This window comes from Pelodiscus sinensis, chromosome 8 (genome assembly GCF_049634645.1).
Source record: "Pelodiscus sinensis isolate JC-2024 chromosome 8, ASM4963464v1, whole genome shotgun sequence".
NCBI lineage: Eukaryota > Metazoa > Chordata > Testudines > Trionychidae > Pelodiscus > Pelodiscus sinensis.
Genome location: NC_134718.1, coordinates 45,553,189 through 45,574,631, shown reverse-complemented (window position 1 = coordinate 45,574,631; position 21,443 = coordinate 45,553,189). Strand labels below are relative to the sequence as shown.

The 21,443-nt window shown below is 43.5% G+C and overlaps 1 protein-coding gene across 9 annotated transcripts in view; it reads right to left on the bottom strand.

Moving 5' to 3' along the window:
- The window catches only part of CFAP46 (cilia and flagella associated protein 46), a 213,819-nt gene that overhangs the window by 11,718 nt on the left and 180,658 nt on the right, over positions 1-21,443 (bottom strand). For 7 of the 9 annotated variants that reach the window (XM_075935219.1, XM_075935218.1, XM_075935221.1 and 4 more), the window contains 6 exons: positions 20,920-20,996; positions 18,850-18,910; positions 18,728-18,763; positions 16,790-16,892; positions 15,291-15,403; positions 11,123-11,204 (listed from right to left, as the gene is read on the bottom strand). In XM_075935219.1, the coding sequence (XP_075791334.1) occupies positions 11,123-11,204; positions 15,291-15,403; positions 16,790-16,892; positions 18,728-18,763; positions 18,850-18,910; positions 20,920-20,996 (472 nt within the window). Of the gene's footprint in view, positions 1-4,865; positions 5,402-5,909; positions 6,139-11,122; positions 11,205-15,290; positions 15,404-16,789; positions 16,893-18,727; positions 18,764-18,849; positions 18,911-20,919; positions 20,997-21,443 lie in introns of those variants that run through there. The other 2 variants (XM_075935223.1, XM_075935226.1) reach the window with 2 other exon arrangements.

Below are 21,443 nucleotides of genomic sequence, written 5' to 3'. Positions count from 1 at the left end.
ATCTTTAGTCTGACCCAGTATGGCCGTTCTTATGTTCTTATGTTTTAAGCTCAGGGTCGGAGGTCTCACTGGACCAACTTGATTTTCATGCAAACCTGCTCCTGGGTTCGCATGTGGCCTTTGGTGGCCAGGCTGGCAGCTATCCTGCCGTAGACGGCTGCTTTCCTGTGCCTAGTGTGGAGATTGTGGACATTAGAGGCCTTCCCCCAAACCTTTATGAGGTCCATGATCTCCGCACTACACCAGGTGGGCGCCTGCCTCTTATGGCCCCGGGCAGGCTCCTGTGAGCTTCCAGCCTGGTCCTGAGAAGAAGTGGAGGGATGGGTGGCAGCGGGTGGCTGGCTCATGCTGTGCCAGGTGCAGGGTCTGCTGGCTGGGTGCTGGCAGGCTTGCAACTGGCACAAGAATTGTAGCCAGACCATGCCCCTTTAAGGGCTCTGGGGCTGGGAGGGGAGCAGAAGAGTTTCCCTGGTTTGTCCCAGAGTGGCCACCAGGGCAACCTGGGAAGGGCTAGCCTCCAACTAGTTTGAATTAAGTGGCTACACAGCCCTTAATTCGAACTAGGCGTTACTCCTCGTAGAATGAGGTTTACCTAGTTTGAATTAAGCGCTCCGCTAGTTCGATTTAAATTCAAACTAGCGGTTTGTATGTGTAGCCCATATTAAAGTTAATTCGAACTAATGGCTGCTAGTTCGAATTAACTTTGTAATGTAGACATACCCTTACATCCCTAGCTCACACATTTTAGTTACCACAAGGGAAACAAAACACAACTTTTTAACAGGAAAGACCTCCCCTATCTCCAGATATAACAAAGTGCAGACATGCATCTCATGTGAACAGAAATCACCTCGCTTCTTTTTTCCTCCTCCTGAAGGTAAGCACTACCAACAATTCAGTATGCCTGTCTTCACACAACTCAGCTGAGTCCTAAAGTCTATTCCATAGCCCCTTATGGCCTTGTCTACTTTATCTTTCCTTTAATTTACTCCATTATCTTTCCCTAAACAGTAACATGACAGGTTTCAAAGAGGTAGCCGTGTTAGTCTGTTTCATCAAAAACAAGAAGTCTGGTGGCACTTTTAAGACTAACAAATCTATGAGAGCATTAGAGCATAAACTTTCGTGAGCCAGTGCTAGGGGGAACTGGCTTAAAAGCTAGTGTCATAATCAGGAGTGCTGACCAGCACCTGGAGACTAAGGGGTTAATTATGTCTCCTGTCGCTAGCCAGGTATCTGGTCAGCCAATAGCAATGCAGGTAGGGATTTCAAACTAGGACAAAGGAATTTTTATCTTTTCCCTCCTTTGAGTCAGAGCAGTTTCTTCCAAGACTGAAGGAGATGGGAGGCCTATCTCTTTCCGAGAAAAGAATTCTTACAAGGTATAAACAGGGCAAACTTTTGACAGTCCATCAGATTTTATTGTTTTCTTGGTTTGGGAATTTGGAACTGGTGTCTGAGCATGTTAAATGTGTTTTTTTTTCTTCTCTTTTGTAACTAAAATCTTGAACCTGGGAATTCCCCTGAGTATATCAGTTAGTGTCCCTTTCCATCTAGCCACTTTATTTCGCTTGCAACTGTAGTTCTGTTTTGATAATAAAAGTTTGTTTTCTTTTTCTAAGTCACCGTTATTGGTTGATTGTTGTGTCCTGTGACTCAGTGCCTAGTTATAAGGGCAGAGTCCATTACTGTCTGTGAATCCCCTCTGGTTTTTCCCAATTCCAAGTAAAGTGGAGGTTGGGGCAGGAGGAGAGTTTTACCTTAGGGAGGAGGTTTCCCAAGTGATCTCTTCCCTGGTTTTCGTAGAAATTACTTGGGTGGTGGCAGCAGATTTCTCCAAAGTCCGGGTATTAGGATTTTGGGGGGAGGTTTTCGTATGAAATCCTGTAGAGACCAGATTTTGGGGTGCTTTTGCGGGCCCCCACTTCTGTATTTGTTGTACCAGAGTGGGGAACAGCCTTAACAGCTAGTTAACCCCAGTGCTGTCTCCGTGCTGCTGCCTGCCCCCCCTCATGCTACTGCTTCTATCAGAGGCACCAACAGGGGCTGGAGGTGGCCAAGGGAAGCTGCTCTGAAGCAGCCTCTGTTCATGACAGACCCAAGCTGGCCGTGGACAGGTGCTGCTTTGCAGCAGAAGCTCCTATCTGTGAGGATCCCAGTGGGGAGCTGGGACCACCCCCAGACACGGGCTGCTGTCAGCGGGGCAGGCAGTCCAGTTCAGTCCTGGCTCGTGCCAGGTCTCAGACCAAGCCCCGCTGCAGCTCTTCAATTTAAAAGGCAGTAGGAGCTGGGGGTTGGGGGAGGCTGCCCTGTTCCTACTGTCTTTTAAATTGCAGGGTGACAGCGTGGTTTGGTCCCAGACCTGGTACTGAGCTGGCTGCCTATTGACTAATCAAATATTCAATAAAAATTCTATTGACTACATGATTAGTAAATTAACCTCATTTTAGCATCCCTAGCGTGAGCTAACCTGAGATGCATCAAAATTAAAGACAAGGCACTTCAGGCTGCCCTGGCTGGTAAACTGGAGTGCCTGGTCTTTCTTTTACCTCCGCATGGCTCTCTTGCATTGATCACCCATCGTAAAAATGCAGATACTTTAGCAGTGTAAACAAGCCATTAGAATGGGTGCTGCAAAAGTTTGGAGACTCAGAAACCATATATATGTTCTCCTCCCTGGAGCTGGAATATATGAAATATATATGAAATATATATGAAATCACCAAACACTTGGAGATCTGGAATTTTGAATTTCTACAGTATTGGAATTGTAGTAATTCAAAAAGGGAATTTGGCTTTATATGCCAGTCTGCATTTCATGGTATAAAACAATAGTTAATGTTTTCTATGATCTATTTGGAAGATGCTGTTTATTTTTTGGGGGAACACAAAGGGTATGTCTACACTACAGCGTTATTTCAAAATATCTTATTTCGAAATAGTTAATTTGAAATAAGATATTTTGAAATAATGCGTCTACACACAAAATGCATTTCGAAATAGCATTTTGCCATTTTGAAATAGAATGTCCACACTGATTGGATGCTGAATTGCATTTAAGGCGAGATGAAACCGGTTCCGGCAGGGCCTCAGGTCAGTAGTTACTTTGTGTGGCTGCTGCCTGAGGCTATCTGAGGCTTGTGCTTAATGGGACATCCCTGGACAGCTGGATCTCAGCTTTCCCTGCTTGCTTGCCTACCTCACAGAGGGACAGCAAAGCATTTTTCTCTCTGTCTGCTTTGATTGCCCTGACTCGGTACACCACAGCACTCAGCGCCATGGAGCCAGAGCTGCCCCTGGGCACTCTGGTGCTCATTTTGGATGTCTTGCTGCAAGCCTGGCAGCAATTACTGGAGTCTGCCTTGCAGCATCTGCTGCAGCCCAACCCCCAGGCCCTCTTCCAGACCTTCCTGGGGGACGAGAAGGAGGAGGAGCATCCGCGCCCGGATGCCAGCGTGCCCCACCGCATCTGGCATCTGGACACCAGCAGCGACTGGTGGGACCACATTGTCTTGGAGCACTGGGGAGACCAACAATGGACCCAGAACTTCAGAATGAAGAAGGATACCTTCCTCGAGCTCTGTGAGTAGCTCGCCCCTGCTCTGCAGCGACAGGACATGCACATGAGGCCCGCCATTCCTCTCCAGAAGCATGTGGCCATCACCCTCTGGAAGTTCTCCATGTCAGATAGCTACTGATCTGTGGCAAACCAGTTCAGCGTGGGGAGATCCACCATTGGAGCAGTGCTCATGCAGGTATGGCAATCTCCACCCACTGTTCCTGGGGGGGAGTGGGGGTAAGGAGGTGATGGGCTGCTCCAGGGAAAAGGGGGGAGAGGTGGTGCAAGTCCCCTCCCCAGGAGGGTTTGTTCTGTCCCAGCCGCACTACAGACTCCCTGCTGTGGCCAGGATTGCAGGGGGGGTTGCTCCTGGGGAGAGGGTGTGGGGCAGTGGCAGAGAAGAAGCACTGTCAGCCACCCTGGCACCCCAGTGAGTCTCGGTTTTGTGTGTCCCTCTGCAGGTGGTCAATGAATCAATAGAGTGCTGCTCCACAGAGTCATCTGCCACACTGATGTGGACGCAGTCATCGAGGGCTTTGGCACCCTGGGATTTCCCAACTGTGGGGGGCAATCGATGGGATGTACATCCCCAGACCAGCATGCCTCCTTGTACATATACTGGAAGGGATACTTCTCGGTCATCCTGCAGGCTGTGTCTGATCACCGGGGCCACTTTGTGGACACCAATGTGGGCTGGTTCAGCAGAGCACACAACGCACGGGTCTACCACAACTCCTCTGTGTGCCAGAGGCTGCATGCCGGGACTTTCTTCCCTGACCGCCACATCAGGGTCAGGGATGTGGACATGCCTGTCTGCCTTGTGGCGGATATGGCCTACCCATTACAGCCCAGGCTCATGAAGCCCTACATGGGACACCTCAACCCCTCCTGGCAGGCCTTTAATGCCAGGCTCAGCAGGGCCCGCATCGTGTTGGAGTGTGCCTTTGGCCAGCTGAAGGCACGATTTAGATGCCCCCTCACCCGCCTGGACCTCTCTGAGTGGAATATTCCGCACATGGTGGCTGTGTGCTGCATATTCGTGCGAAAGGAAGGCGGAGGCTTTCCTGACAGCCTGGATGGCAGAGGCCGACCACTTGGCTGGCCTGTATACTCAGAACCGCACAGCTGCCAGCCGGGAGGCCCATAGGGGGGCTGTTGGTATCCCGGAGGCCCTGCGGGAGAGCTTCCAGACAGAGGAGGAGTGAAGTCTCCCTGGCGTGCCTCATTCCACCCTCATGTCATTCCACTTTCCCCTCCCTAACCCCCCTTCCTGATGTAAAATAAACACACATGTGTTGCCAAAAACAAACTCTGTTTATTGAACATAACTGGGGAGGGGGGAGGGTGGGAGAGGGAAGGAGTAAACCTGGGAGGAGGAAGCTGGAAGGGGAAGGAACGGGACAGAGAAGCTCAGGGTTGGAGGTCTTGCTGCTCCACCTGGCTCCCAGCACTGCAGGTGCGGGGGCCTTGGCGTCCCTGGGGGGAGCGGGTATGGAGGGTGGGAAGGAGGGAAGGAAGAGGCGGGAGGGGGAGCAGGAGTGGGAGGAGGAGTGATAGATGGGGTGACAGCTGGGTCTGGAGTGGCAGGAGGCACCAATTTCTGCACCAGGGTCTGCAGGTGGTCGCAGATGGCACGGCCCTGGGCAAGCAGCTCCCACCAGCTCTCCTGTCACAGCTACAGGTCTTCATGGACTCAGTGCTCCAGGATGAGGACCTGCCTTCGCAGGAGCCACAGGTGTTGATGCTGGTGGTCCTCCTGGTTCCAGGTCAGCCTGCTGAGTGCCCAGGTGCGGGAGGATGTCCTAGGCAGGGTGGTGCGCCCTGCACTCGCAGCTGCTGTGGCTGTGGAGAAACAAGAGAAGGGGTCAGTTATCCCTGGGGATACAGTGGGTGAATCCCAGCCCCCCTCTGCAAGGTGAAGATGGCAGGTCTCCGCACCATCAGAGCTGATGTACTTACACACAGGCCATGTTTGGCATGTCCTGCTATCCCCGGGAATGTGAGCTGGCCCGGGACTGCACCCATACCCCTCTGCTATATATAGTGTGGGAGTGGGGGGAGGGGAGATGTTCCCTGCCTCTGCGTAGAGGGGGCTTGTTGAGGGAGGGCATCGTGCAGTGTCCCTCCTGGGGATCAGGAGCATGTCATGTGCCTTCATACATACACACACGTGGGTAACAGGCCAGGGCCCCTGTGTGGCAGCCAACTGGGGCCATGTGCCCAGGGTGGCAGGGCACATGCACAGGCTGCTGCGTGCTTTATGGTCAGCAAGGCCCACACGCATGGTCCCTGGTCTCCCTCTCCCTCCTCCTCTCCCCATCCCGCATAAGGGAACAGTGATGGAACTCACATGTCAAGGCCTCCCTGGCCTGGGACACCGGTGACATGGCTGCTGTGATGTCTCAGGGGTCTTGGGTGAGTGCCACGCTCCCTCCCGGCTCCTGCCACTCCTGGCCATCATCCTCCTCCTCTTCCATGCCCTGCTCAGGGCCCTCTGCCTAGGGCCAGACGGAGGCATGGACGAGCTGGGCAGCTGCCCAGGGTGCCAACTGATGGGGGGAGGCGTTGCCTGGTGGCAGCTGTAAAAGGCGCGCCGCATCCCTTATAGCTGCCATCAGGTGCCGTGTGCCCAGCACCCGTAGCTCCGGCCCACCCACAGCCCCGCAGTGCCGGCCAGCAACGCCTTTCCCCCCACAGCCACGGCGCCCTACACAGCCCGGCACGTGCGCCAGCAGGGACAGCCAGGCTGGACTGGGCAGCGCTTGTGCCGTGTGCCCCAGGGGTGGGTCCCGGGCTGCGCGCCAGAGGCTGTAGCTGGGCCACGCATGCACAGTGTGCCCCAGGGGCGGGTTCCGGGCTGCGCACCAGCGGCCATAGCCAAGCTGCGCATGTGCCATGCATTCCGTAGGGGGGTAGGCCTGCGCTCCTTAAGGGGGTGGGCCCGCGCTCCCTAGGGGGGGCGGGCCCACTCCCCACCAGCAGGCCCACGCATGTGCCATGCCCCCGAGGGTGGCGTCGCACGCCCGTGCCTGGGGCGCGAGAATGCCTCGGGCCGGCCCTGCCTCAATAACCACCTGGGGGGCACGGACTGTCTGACCCCCCAGGATGCGGTCGAGGGCATCATAATAGGGGCAGGGATCTGGGTCAGCCCCTGGTTGGGAACTGCCCCTGTGGCCCTGGCATAGGCCTGCCGCAGCCCTTTGATTTTCATGCGCACCTGCTCCTGGGTGCACATGTGGCCTTTGGTGGCCAGGTTGTCAGCCACCTGCCTGTAGACGGCCGCATTCCTGCCTCTAGTGCTGAGATCATGGACACTGGAGGCCTCTCCCCAAACCTCAATCTGGTCCATGATCTCCGCAACAGACCAGGAAGGCACCCACCTTTTGAGGTCCCTGGCAGGCTCCTGGGAGCTGCCAGCCTGCTCCTGGGGAGCGGTGGAGGGCTGGGTGCCAGTGGATTGCTGGCTCATGCTAGGCCCGGGGCAGCAACTACTGGCTCTGTGCTGGCAGGCTTGCAGCTGGTACAGGCACTGTGGCCAGAATCTATCCCTTTAAGGGCTCTGGGGCTGAGGGGGGGAACAGAAGAGGTTTCCTGGATTGACCCAGAGTGGCAACCAGGGCACCCTGGGAAAGGCTGGAGGCCCCCTATTTTGAAATAAGCATCTATATAGCACTTATTTCGATTTAGCTATTTCGAATTTGGCATTATTCCTCGTGGAATGAGGTTTACCAAATTCGAAATAAGTGATCCGCTATTTCAATTTAATTTTGAAATAGCAGTTTGGCTGCGTAGACGCTAGTAAAGTTATTTCGAAATAACGGCTGTTATTTCAAAATAACTTTGCTGTGTAGACATACCCAAAATTATGTGATTTAGCCTTTAACTGAAGTTATTCTAAACTTTCAGGAAACTGTTACAGTCAGAGTGCAGCTACGCTGCAGGGCTTTACTCGAAATAAGCTATGCAAATTGAGCTAAGTCAATTGTATATCTTATTTTGAAATAGGGAGCGTCTATACAGCACTTATTTTGAAATAGAGCACTCTTCCTCCAACTTCACTTATTCCTCATATAATTAGGGTTATAGGAGTCATAAGAACATAAGAATAGCCATACTGGGTCCATCTAGCCCAAAGGTCCATCTAGCCCAGTATCCTATCTGCTGACAGTTGGCAATATCAGATGCTCCAGAGGGAGGGATCACAACAGGCAATCCCCAAGTGATCCTTCTCCTGTCACCCACCTCCAGGGAAACAGAGGCTAAGGACACCATTCCTACCCATGCTGGCTAATAGCCATTGATGAACCTAACCTCCATGAATCTATCTAGCTCTTTTTTGAACCCTGTTAAAGTTCTAGCCTTCTCCTCATACTCTGGCAAGGAGTTCCACAGGTTGACTGTACGCTGAGTGAAGAAAAACTTCCTTTTGTTTGTTTTAAACCTGCTGCCTATTAATTTCATTTGGTGACCCCTCGTTCTTTTATTGTGGGAATAAGTACATAATTTTTCCTTATTCACTTTTTCCACATCAGTCATGATTTTATAGACCTTTATCATATCTCCCCTTAGTCTTCTCTTTTCTAAGCTGAAAAGTCCAAGTCTTTTTAATCTCTCTTTATACATGGTTTTATATAGAGGCAATAAGATATTTTCTGTCTTATTCTCTATCCCTTTTTAAATGACTCCTAACATTCTATTTGCTTTTTCGACTGCAGCTGCAGACCAAGTTGATGTTTTCAGAGAACTATCCACAATGACTCCAAGATCTTTCTCTTGAGTAGTGGTAGCCAAATTAGTCCCCATCATATTGTATGTATAGTTGGGATTATGTTTTCCAATATGCATTACTTTATATTTATCAACATTAAATTTCATTTGTCATTTTGTTGCCCAATCACTTAGTTCGGAGAGATCTTTTTGAAGCTCTTCACAGTCTGGTTTGGTCTTAATTATCTTGAACAGTTTGGTATCATCTGCAACTTTTCCCACCTCACTGTTTACTCCTTTCTCTAGATCATTTATAAATAAGTTGAATATTATGGGTCACAGGACAGACTCTTGGGGGACCCCACTAGTTACCTCTCTCGCCACTCAGCAAACTTACCATTTATTCCTACCCTTCGTTTCCTGTCTTTTAACCAGTTATCAATCCAAGAAAGGACTTTCCCTCTTATACCATGACAATTTACTTTACTTAAGAGCCTTTGGTGAGTAACGTTGTCAAAGGCTTTCTGGAAATTTAAGTATACTATGTTTACTGGATCCATCTTGTCCACATGTTTGGTGACCCCCTCAAAGAACTCTAGCACATTGTTTCGCAACTTTTTTTTAAATAAAGTACCCCTTTAAAAATAAATAAATAAATAAATAAATAAATATATATATATATATGTACCCCAAGTATCCTTTTTATCTACCATTGCAACACATTTGTTTAAACAACTTAATTGTAGCTGGGCTGGCGATGAAATTTTTGGGTGTAAAAAGTACAAAAATATTAAAGCGCTGTAAAACTTTAAACTAAAAATTCAGTTTCCTCCAAATTTTAGTTGTGTTGATGTACCCTAAGGGTACTCGTATCACTGGTGGAGAAACTCTGCTCTAGCAGATTAGTAAGGCATGATTTCCCTTTACAGAAACCATGCTGAATTTCCCCCAACAAATTATATTCATCCACGTGTCCAACAATTTTATTCTTTACTATAGTTTCAACTAATTTGCCTGGCACTGACGTTAGACTTACCAGTCTGTAATTGCCAGGAGCCTTTTTTAAATACTAGCATCACATTAGCTATCTTCCAATCATTAGGTATGGAAGCCGATTTAAAGGATAGTTTACATACCACAGTTAATCGTTCCACAATTTCCCATTTGAGTTCTTTCAGAACTCTTGGGTGGATGCTATCTGGTCCCAGTGACTTGTTACTGTTAAGTTTATCAATTTGTTCCAAAACCTCCTCTAATGACACATCAATCTGGGACAGTACCTCAGATGTGTCACCTAAAAATAACAGCTCAGGTTTGGGAATCTCCCCAATATCCTCAGCTGTGAAGACTGAAGCAGAGAATTCATTTAGCTTTTCCACTATGACTTTATCATCTTTGAGTGCTCCTTTAGCATCTCAATCCAAGGGCCCCCACTGGTTGTTTAGCCAGCTTCCTGCTTCTAATGTACTTAAAAAAACATTTTACTATTATTTTTTGAGTTTTTGGCTAGCTGGAGTAAGAAGTCCTCCAGTTTGACAGTACTTTGACACTATTTTGAAATAACTGCCTGCTGTGTAGATGTGGAATAAGTCATTTCGGAATAGCACTAGTAATTTTGAAATCGTGTTGCAGTGTAGACATACACTCAGAGCCACGTTTAAGAGATGCTGGGTGACAGCAATTGGCTGGTTAATACAATAACCTATTAGGATGAGACTGCAAGGCTACGTCTACACTGGCATCCCTTCCGGAAAAGGTATGCTAATGTAGCACGTTGGAATAGGCAAATCCACGGGGGATTTAAATATCCCCCGCGGCATTTGCATTAACATGGCTTCCGCTTTTTTCCGGCTTGGGGAAAAGCCGGAGAAAAGCGCCAGTCTAGACGTTATTCTCCGGAATATAAAGCCTTTTCCGGAGGATTTCTTATTCCTACTTATTCAAGTAGGAATAAGAAATCCTCCGGAAAAGGCTTTATTCAAGTAGGAATTTAAATCAGGGAATGACTGTGTTTGGGGAATTTTTTTTTTTTTTTTGGGAAAATAAAAGCATGTTTAATTGTTTTAATGTTAAAAAAAGGAGGTTCAGGCTTAGTTATTGGATTTAAATATTTAGAGCTGTGTATGTATGTATTAGATATCTTATATTCAGGACATTTTAATTTGCAAGGTGTACAGATACTTTCAGTGAAAGTGGTGATAGTAATTGATGACTCTTTATATTGTTAGGGGGCTTTTCAATTTGTTCTCTATTAGTGGGACCTTTATCAGCTGAAGTCAAAGAGGTAGAAAACATTTTAGTCTTTCAAGAATTTGTATTAGAGATATAAAATAACTGTTTAAGCTCTGTTTAAATGTAGATGAAAGGCAGATACTGAGCAGTCCTCAAGGTTAATACCTTTAATCAGCAATAGTCAACATCTGGAAGGAAGTTAATTAGCATGCCAAAGAAATTCATTTCCAGCAAAACACCAACACAGGACTCAGTGGTAAATTATTAACTGTATAAACTTTCAGACGATTTTAAAGTGTCTTCGTATGCTAGAAAGGATGCATCTATTTAACTAGATTGATTTAAAAATCCTGATTTCATAAGACCATGGAGAAAGGTTTCTGTCCGCTGACTCAGTCTCTCCATAGCCTTTGTTTTTTGCTCAACTGTGGAGCTCTACTACAATGCAGCACCAGTGAAAGACTTGTGAAGGATCATGAAGGAAAACGGCCAAATTTCCCATTCCAAATTCAGATCTGAGTCCATTGCACTTGCTGAAGCAGAGGATACAATTTTAAATTTGCTTTCAAAGACAAAACATATGGCATTGTAACTATCTGCAGGACAAAATAAAATGTATTCTACCTTTTTAATGTATCAAGCTTTGCCAGTCGTTGTAAACTCTGATTTGACTGCATCAGATCTAAAAGTATCATCACCTGGCATTCTAGAAAAATAAAATTAGTTGTTTTAACAGCATTTACAGAATGAATATAGAAAACACGTGCCTTTCTGATGTTATTGCTTTTCTGAAAGCAGTGGTGCTGAAAGAGTTTTTGGAGTGGGGGTACTAAGATGCATTCCCCCCTTGCCCGTGTCTGCATCTCTCACCACCCTAGGGCTGGCAGCCAAGTAGGACTCTGGGTCAGCAGCATAACCCTGAGGTGCAGTGATGGTAGCCAAGCAGGACCTCGGGCTGGCAGCAGAGACTCTGGGAAGCAGTGGGTTGAGTGGCATACTCCAGGATCTCAACTGGCAGAGATGTGGGACTAATGGCCAGTACCCTTGGCGGCAAGGTTGCTAGGCTAAGGTGCCCAAAATCTGGGGGTGCAGTAGCACCTGCCCCACCCTACTTCCCATGACTATGTGCAAAAGTATTGAGTAAACCAGTTTCAATATAAACATTTATTTTTCTTCTTCCATAACTGTATATTCAACTGTTTGATAAAGAGAAGCATTTGTATAATCTCAATGTCTTTTTGTTCTGTGTTTGTACAGCACCTAGCATAATCAAGTCTGAGTTCATGAATAGGCCTCTTACATTCTATGGTTATATAAATAGTAAAAAAGTAATAATAATAAATAAATTTAGAGGACTCAGTTTTGCAACCGATTCAAATTTGGGAGAACTGATTTCAGTTGGATTTACTTGCATGAGTAAATACTACTTGAGTTACTGTTGCAAAATTTAGGCCAAGATGATTTTTATCCAGAAGGTTCCCATATAATCTTACAAAGAAATGACATGGATTTCTGCTTCATTTGTCAGTTGTCTGTCTGGAAGTAAATTAAATTTAAGTGAGAATTAAGAATATTAAAAGTATTCTGATAGACAACCAAAATGTTTTGAAAATCAAATGTGATTTTTCCAAACGTGGTCAGTTCATTTATGTTGTCAGTGAGACCAAATCAAGGAATACATAGCAGACTAATTTACTACCAATGCCTCTTCTGTACTATTTTTGAATACACGCTGAACCTAAATCAGGACTCTTTGGGTATGTCTAGACTATATGGCTCTGTTGCCAGAGCCATATAGATTAGTTTACTAGACATACTCAAATGAAGCTGTGATTTAAATAATCGCAGCTTCATTTAAATTAAAATGGCTACTGCACTGAGCCGATCAGCTGTTTGTTGGCTCAGCGTGCTAGTCTGGACGCTCTGTAGTCGACATCAAAGGGATTTGTCGACCGCCCCGGTAAACCTCATCCCACGAGGCATAACGGGGCAGTCGACATATGCCTTTGATGTTGACCGCGGAGCGTCCAGACTAGCGCGCTGAGCTGACAAACAGCTGATCGGCTCAGTGCGGCAGCCATTTTAATTTAAATGAAGTGGCGATTATTTAAATCACCGCTTCATTTGGGTATGTCTAGTAAACTAAGCTACATGGCTCTGATGACAGAGCCATGTAGTCTAGACATACCCTTTGGTCCTGCAACATCTGTCAAGAAACAATCTCCACTTACAGAAAATTTAGTGAAAGAGAATTATAATACTATGTTTGCAGAAATAGGTCAGTGGAGGCTTACAAGCACTGATATTTATCAGCTTCCATGAAAATTAGCTCTGTATCTGATTCGGCCTATGGGTAATGTTAAATTAATCAACTGTCAACCTGTGGAAAGTTGAGCATCATGTGGAAAGATTGTGCTACCTCCAATAGATCCACTGTGTATAGGGGATATTTAAGGACTTGAGGCCAGAGTTGTAAAGATACTTGAAATTAATGGGTGTTTGGTGCCTAAGTGCGTTTAAAAAGCCCACTAAGAGCCTGTCTCTATAGATGTCTAAATACCTTTAAAAATTGGGTTCAATTCTTTAAAAAGATCCCAGAGCCCTAATGGATCTGTCAGGCCTAATTCCCTATAAAATGTATACTGTACAACCTCTATCAGGAATAACTATATTTTAAAAGGAAGTGATAGCACCACATGAAAAGTGACTTAAGCACTTGGTAGCCTACGTGTTTAATTCACTTTTGAAAATGGGAGTTGGGTGCTTCTGCAAATAAAAGATTTCAGTTTTTCAACAGGCTCAGAGAAATTTAACAGATGCAGGAATAGTATTGTTTTCTTTTCCACTGAGGGTGAAAACCATCTCCACACTGGTAAAAACATATCTGAATAACTGATAAACCTATGAAAGCTTTCTAAGAAAATATTAGATATTATATCATTAGCCTCTGTTTTCTCTGCACTATGATCTATGTCCCTGGAGAAGTGCTGGAAATCACACAGTATCTCTCTCATATTATTTCTGATTCAGTTGTGCTTTCGTTAATATGTTTAGAATTACTTGTTGATAAAATAGCAGGACTATACTTTTCCTTCCACTTGAAATTTGATTCAGAATTCAAGAAGCACCATCAGTCTAAATCGGGGTGGGCAGTAATTTTTGAGGGGGGCCGCTCCAAGAATTTGGAAAGTGGTCAAGGTCTGCACTTTTGCATGATATTCATGGAGAATGTGTGGGGTTTGAGATAGAGGTTGGGTACAGAAGGGAGATTGTGGTAAGGGATTGGAGTACAGGAAGCGGTGTGGGTCTGGGAGGGAGTTTGGGTGAAGGAAGTGATTGTGATCTAGCACAGGGACTGGGTTGTGACCTTGGGCAGAAGGGGGTTGTGACCTGGGGAAGGGGACTAAGGTGCAGGGGCTTAGGTTGTGGCCTGGGGCAGGAGATTGGGGTGCAGGATCTGGGAGGAGATATGGGTGCAGGAAACAAGCCAATAGGATTGTGCTGGGGGCAGGGGCAGGGTGTGAAACCTCTGTCCTCTCCCCTGGGCTTGCAGCTGTTCAAACAAAGCCCCGCAGCAACTGCTTTTCTCAGCAACGTTGGGGGGTGGGGGTGGAGGGGCGGGCAGGCAAGCAGGGAGTCTGCCTGAGATTCCCTGCTCTGTCCACAGGCCAGATCCAGCAGCGTAGTGAGCTGGACCTGGCCTGTGGGCCATATTTTGCCCAGCACTGATCTAGATACATGAAAGGCATTTCCTTGATTTTTCAGGGGACTATATATAAGGCTACTGGAAACATACCATTTAGGCCAACATTTTCAAAAGTGACCTCTAATTTTTTATGCCCAGCTCTGAACATGTAGGCTGTATCTACACTGGCCAGTTTTTCCAGAAAATCAGCCGCTTTTCCGGAAAAACTTGCCTGCTGTCTACACTGGCCGCTTGAATTTCCGCAAAAGCACTGACTTCCTACTGTAAGAAATCAGTGCTTTTTGCGGAAATACTATGCTGCTCCCGTTTGGGCAAAAGTCCCTTTTGCGCAAAAGTTATGCGCAAAAGGGCCAATGTAGACAGCTCAGATTTGTTTTGCACAAAAAAGCCCCGATCACGAAAATTTTTTGCACAAAAGCGCATCTAGATTGGCCATGGACGCTTTTCTGCAAAAAGTGCTTTTGCGGAAAAGTGTCCGTGCCAATCTAGACGCTCTTTTCCGCAAATGCTTTTAACGGAAAAGTTTTCCGTTAAAAGCATTTGTGGAAAATCATGCCAGTCTAGAAGTTGCCGTAAGGTATTATAAACAAATAACATCTCCATCTCTAACTTAACTCAGTGCTGAGTGAGCACTCAGCAACTCTAAATATCAGATATTGGGATCCCAAAGTCCGAGGCAACTTTTGAAAATTTGACTCATAAGCTTTTAATATATGACTTTGAGAAATATGGACCCAATGTGAAGAACACAAATTTCAAGAGAAAGAAAAATATGTCTAACAATAAAAACAGTTGCGTTTCACAGTAACCTGCCCCTCATGCGAAAAATAGTGTTAGACTCTTACTGCTTAAAATCTATGAATATTCTAACAGATAGTAAACAACGGGAATCTAAACTGCTATATGTTCCATGTTCTGAATGTAGAACTTCTTGAATGAAGAGCATGACTCTTTAACTCTGTGTTAAACTGTATCCTTCAATGCATAACCCTAATATTCTCATAATTGTTTGGTGTGGAATAGAATTTTAGGATGATTTGCAAGGAACGAACACAATATTTAGTTTTTTCAGCTTTGTTATCTCACCTGGGATGTTCATGGCAATGAATCTGTTAAGTAAAATATGACACAAGAATCTTTCCATTCCATAGAACAGAAATGCACTGCAGTTACTCAGTAGCTGCTCCCACTCAGCTTGACTGTAAAAGAAAGGTATTGGACTAGGCAGTTATTTTACAGTATTTTTTTCTGGATCCATCTATATAAAATGTTTCAATGTTAATTACTCAACAAAAATTGTTTGAAAAGTAAAACAAACAGACAAACAAAGGAAGATGCAGTTATGATACAGCATTTCAAGAGAAGTGTTTGTGAACTTTAGACAATAATTTACTTTGCTAAATTGAATACTTTACCATAGCAACACAGCACCTCACAGTAAAAAAGACATCGTCTGTGCTTTTAAGATTTAAGGGACTTTTCTACAAGGGAACAAGCAGTTTATGCTATGCAATGCCCATATCTTTAGGATAAAGTATTTATTTTAATTTTCAAAAAGAATGCTCATGAACTAGCACAGATAAACTCATTAGGGAGCTATGGGGTATAGAAAGAGTTAATCATAAATTAGAAGAACTTGTAAATAAAGCTATATAACAATAATTCCATCATTAGATCTTCTTGAAATTCTAAACTACAGTGGATTCATCCTTTATTCCTGAAGCCTGTGCTACAATATTACAGAATATTACAAAAGTGAGTGTGAAAATGCTGTAGTTTTCAAATATTTGGTTTAAAAATGTTGATTTATAAACACAGTGAAGGTGAGAGTACTTCTACAATGCACAAAGAAGTGATGAGTTATCTGAATTTGTAACTTCCTATTACAGTATTTTGTCAGTGATATTGCTAATGTCAATGTTATCAATTTGTCTATGTATATGCTTTATGACTTTCTCTCAAACTCTTTGAATGTGTTCTCCAGATTTCCATTATTTTGGATTAGTAATTTTTTTCTAAAGTTCAATTTATGATAGATTTATTACAATCAAGAAGGATAGTGCTGTTTTGCTAGCAACAGAATGCCCCTATTTACTATAGCCTTGTATGTGACCAATGTGGTAACACCTATTACAGGTTTGACTTCTTCATTCTTTCATTAAATTCTTCCATCTATAAATCTATAGATATGCTTAACGTATGGGTGAGATCCTCCTATGTATTTGCGTAGCTGTAGCATAATGGGGTTCTGGTCATGACTGGAGCTTCTGGGGCTATGTTTAGACTACGGAGTTTTTCTGGGATTCCGGATATATCCCAGAAAAAACTCTGCCGCCCCCCCAGGGAATGTGTTTGCTCTTCCGACATTTTTTGTGGAAGAGCAGATGTGCTCTTTTGGAAGCCCTGTCTTCCTTGTTTCACGAGGAAGAAGGGCTCTTCTGAAAGAGGAGGTTTTTCCAAAATTAGGCCCAGTGTAGATGGGCCAAATTTCAGAAAAGCCTTCTTCCAAAAAAACAATCGGAAAAAGGTAGCCTGTGAAATACTTCTTTTAAAAAAGAGAGAAATATAGAAAAGCCATTACAAACCTTGGAACATGCATAGTGCCAGTAATTCCTTCCCACCGTGGTGTAAATTGGTCTTGGTATTTTTCTATGATTTCCTTTATTTTTTGGGAAGGACTTACTGCTTCTGTAAAATAAGGATTTCATCATTTAACATAATATCAAGTATGTAATATTGGTCTACATTTCTAATGTACAGAGGCTGGCAATATATGTTTTTTATTTCCATCAGCATTCACTCTAAAGTCTTGCATGACAGAAATCCAGTTTCCATGGCCTGTCAATTATAGGTCTTAATCCTGGCTAAAGCTAACGGTGCCAACTAAGCCAAGTGTGATGAGATATATTGTGTCTGAAAGGGATGAAAAGATAACTGAGGAGAGAAGTTAAGAATAGACTAGGTATAAAAATGAACGCTAAAGATAGTTCTTCTGTGTTAAGAGTTAATAGAATATTGCATTGCTTACACTATTTCTGCTTTAGGGGCTCAGATACTATGATGATGGAAACTGTGTAGCACCTATATAGATAAAGAAATTCAATTTCCAGAGCTCTCAGTTTAACACATTTCACAAAACTAAATCCTAAAACAAACAACCCTTCAGATTTAGTTACAGTTTAATTAGTCTTTTCCATCTTGATTATATTTTCTATGCTTATGTAATTATAATTTCCACCTATGCTGAGCTCCTCCAAAACTTCAGAATCAGTTATTTCTGCTCGGCTGTCAGAAAGAAATTAGGTACAGCAACATGGCCTAAAATCATGCTATGCTAAAGCAAAATTTTACCCATTTGTTAAAGATTAATTTTTATAATTGTATTTGGTTCAAATTTCAAATTTAAGTATATTTGCAGCATGCTGAATACATTAGTAGTGTGAATTTACTATTTAATTTTATATATAATTCTTATGGCAAAAAGCCCAACCAAGTGTTCTACAATTGGTTAATAACATAATAAAAGCATCCTGATTGGTGATCTAATTTAGATTAGTTAATAATTAAATCGTATAGTGGCTTAATATCATGTGTATCAAAGAGCTGCAAGAGACATTAAAGAGTCACTTGCAGCTTGAGAATCTCAGTCTGTTCTAGCCTATACAGCACCTGCATGGAGCTCTTCTGTAACACACAGGAATATCATACAGCACTCATGGCAGTGGCTCTCCATGAACCTCCAATGAATGCTTTAGTAGTGCTGAGGGCCTTAAGGTGACCGTTTTAATAAAAAAAATGGCAAAACAAATTTTTGTTATACGTTTTGTAGAAAAAATATGAGAAAGATTATTTCAGTAACTATTACATAAGAACATAAGAATGGCCATAACTAAATCAGATCAAAGGACCATCTAGCCCAGTAACCTGTCTGCCAACAGTGGCCAATACCCAGAAGCCCCAGAGAGGGGGATCACAACGGGTAATCCTCATGTGATCCCTCCCTGTGTAGCACTTCTGAGGGTGCATCTACACAGCCTCCTAAACTTGAAATAAGATACACAATTTGTGCTACACAAATTTCATATCTTATTTTGATTGTATTTCAAAATAACGCACTATTTTGAGACATCCCTTAACTCTCATGGAACAAGGATTACAACAATGCTGAAATAGCATGCCTGTTACTTAAAAATCTATTTTGAAATGATGTGCATGTTTAAAAGATGCAGGGTAGCTATTTCGGGATATAGCCCGAAATAGCCATGCTGTCCAGATGTACCCACAGAGTTCCATATTTTATTACTTGTATGAAGGAGGAAGAATGTAGCCTAATTTGAATTTGAATTTGAAACAGGCTTTTATTTTTATCAAAAGTTCATAAAAATAATTACAACTCTGGCAATTAAGCAACATTATAATGATGAGCTGTTGTGTCACCTCATGTCTTAAATTCATCACTTACTATAAAAATGTTCCAAATCCACAAAACTTTACTTTGTAAAATAATTTTCTAAATATATTACCTGCATCTTTTGCTTCATTATATGGATCCACAACATCTGACCTATAGCTAAGGAGGTGTAAACAATGAAATCCATCATCTTAACTGAGGCATTCTAGTTAATAGTTCCTTTTGAAAGGATACATTTCAAATTGTGTGTATCAACAGACAGGCAGTTAGGAGGTAGAACACGATTAATAGGTACCTACAATTAAATAGCAAAGATTTTTTTTTGCAATTAAAAATATTCAATAATTATATTTACATTGCACAACTTTGTGTCTGACAAAATATCCTACACTAAAATGCTGTGCTGAAGTCTGTGAATTAAGACCAAAAACCAAAACTATAAACGTATTTTGTAGAGGAGAAGTAATTCAAGTATGTTTGAAGCATCTTGCCTTGATCTAATGCTTGATAGCTTGTGTAACGACCTAGAGTCATTCACTGTCCTATGTAGTGGCACTTAGACCACTTATAGCGAGAGATAAGAAAAAGGGAGCTCTACAGCCTAATCTGAGAGGCAGTTGGCTTTATAGTTCAAGCTGTAGAAGTCCCAAGTTCAAATCCCTCCTTGTGGTGGTTACAGGGCGTGTCTACACAGCAGGGCTAAAGTTAACATAAGCTATGCAACTTGAGCTACATCAATTGTGTAGTGTAAATTGAAATAATGTATTTTGTTTTTTGGCGGTCTATGCTGCAGGAAATCCGAGGAAAAACTCTCTTCCTCCGATTTCCCTTACTCCTTATAAAATGAGGGTTATAGGAGACGAAGTAAGAAGTCCTCCAGCTAAACATTATTTTGACATTATGTTGAAATAACTGCTTGTAGTGTAGACATGGACAATGTTCTTTTGCAATAATGTCAGTTATTCCAAAATAATACTGCTGTGTAGACATACCCACACAGAACATTAATTTAAAAGAAATGGGGGTTAGTTACCTGTAACTGGACATTCTTCAACATGCATGGTCCCTATCAGTACTCCATATGTGGGTAACACATACGTACTATGAACCAGATATCAGACATTCTAAGCAACAATATCCATTGGACTGCAAATGTGCAGTAGCTCTCTCCATACTGAACCGACGCATAAAAAGCAGAGTTGACCAATATCTCTGCAGTTCCTCTTTTGACTGCAAATCTGAATCTAGAGCAGAGGCCTGAACTAACTCATAATAGCGCACTTTGCAGAGATACATGTCTTACTCAAGTAGCAAAAGTCATTGTCACTCATGGACAAGGAACAAGAGCAGGAGTCACAGTTCTTCAACCTTGGAATTCAGGGCATAGTTCCAGGCTTTACGGATGGAGTTTCTGGTACAGGGAAAAACAGATCTCCTGGTGGAGGGGAAGGGGCAACTGCCCTGCAGCTCTGTGATTCAAAAGGGCCTGGGACTCCCAGCCACCACTGCTGCTACTATGGCAGTGTCCAGAACCTGGGCCCCTTTAAATCACCACTGGAGCCCAATTCAATGCACTCGGGAAACACTGAGGCTTCCAGCCCTGCACCTTCCAGGGTACATGGAGCCAAATCCCCTCCCTGCCTTGCCCAGGGGCTCAGTGAATTTGTTGGGCTCCCTGGAGCAATAGTAATCATGCTATAAAACTCTAATTAGACTAATATAAAAGTTATGAAATATAGAACTATTAATTATTTATTTACAGGCTCTAATGAGAAAAACTGCAAATTTCAGTGGACACAGGCATTCTAAATCATGCCATGAGGCAGTAAGACAGAACTGGTGAGCCATCGGCCCACAGTGCCTCTTATACCCGCATTTGGGAGCACAAGATCTACTGCACACATATGGCCCAATGGATACTGCATGTTAGAATTTCTGCACTATGGCACACAGAATACATGTATATTCAGGTGTGAAATACACCCAGGGAAAAGCACTCAAAGAAGAACTATTAGCTCAGCAATTATTGGACAAAGATTAATAAAAAGTTCCTTATTTCAAATACTGTGGTTTTCACTCCATCTAACACTTACAGTGTGTGTAACAAAGATCCTGACAAGAACAACAAATTGCTCTATTGCTTCTCTTAACTCATGTGTCTTAGGAAAAATCCAAGGAAATAAAAAAAAATTAAAATACAACTACTCTCCAACTGTTTGTAAGAACTCTTGAGATTATGGATTTAATAGCGATGAACATCTCATTATACTTTCATGTAAAGCAATACAAATATGTCTTGCTTACCATTTTGACGTTCTTTTTCTGATCCGCTTTTGGTTTTGATTCCTTTGGAATTTTAGGATCCTTTTTTACGTCATTCTCTGTGAAAGTTCAAAAAATAAAAACTTTAAAATATAAGTGGCATTTGCTAAACTGCTGTGCAAATGCTCCTTCACTGAATTTTTGTTTAAATAGAGAATATGTGGAATGTTTTGAATGTGAATAGAAATTTAGGAATTTTGTGTCTTGTACATCAAAACTTAATGTGAAAAAATAATTAAATGTTGAGTGAATGGGCACTCTCTCTGTTCTGCTCTCTCTTCTGTTAGGGCTATTTTGTGGTGGAATTGCAGCTTCTGAAGGTGGCAGAGGGACAAAGTGCCTGTCCAACTCAAAATTTCATGCCCTGGTAGTGGTAGGATCAGCTGACTGAAAGAGGCAGTGCATAAATCACCCTCTGCGGTGCTTATTAGCCTGCCACAGCAGAATGGTATTGATTGCTTTGGCAATTTGTATAACAACAGCCCCACCATAGATTTTCCCACTCC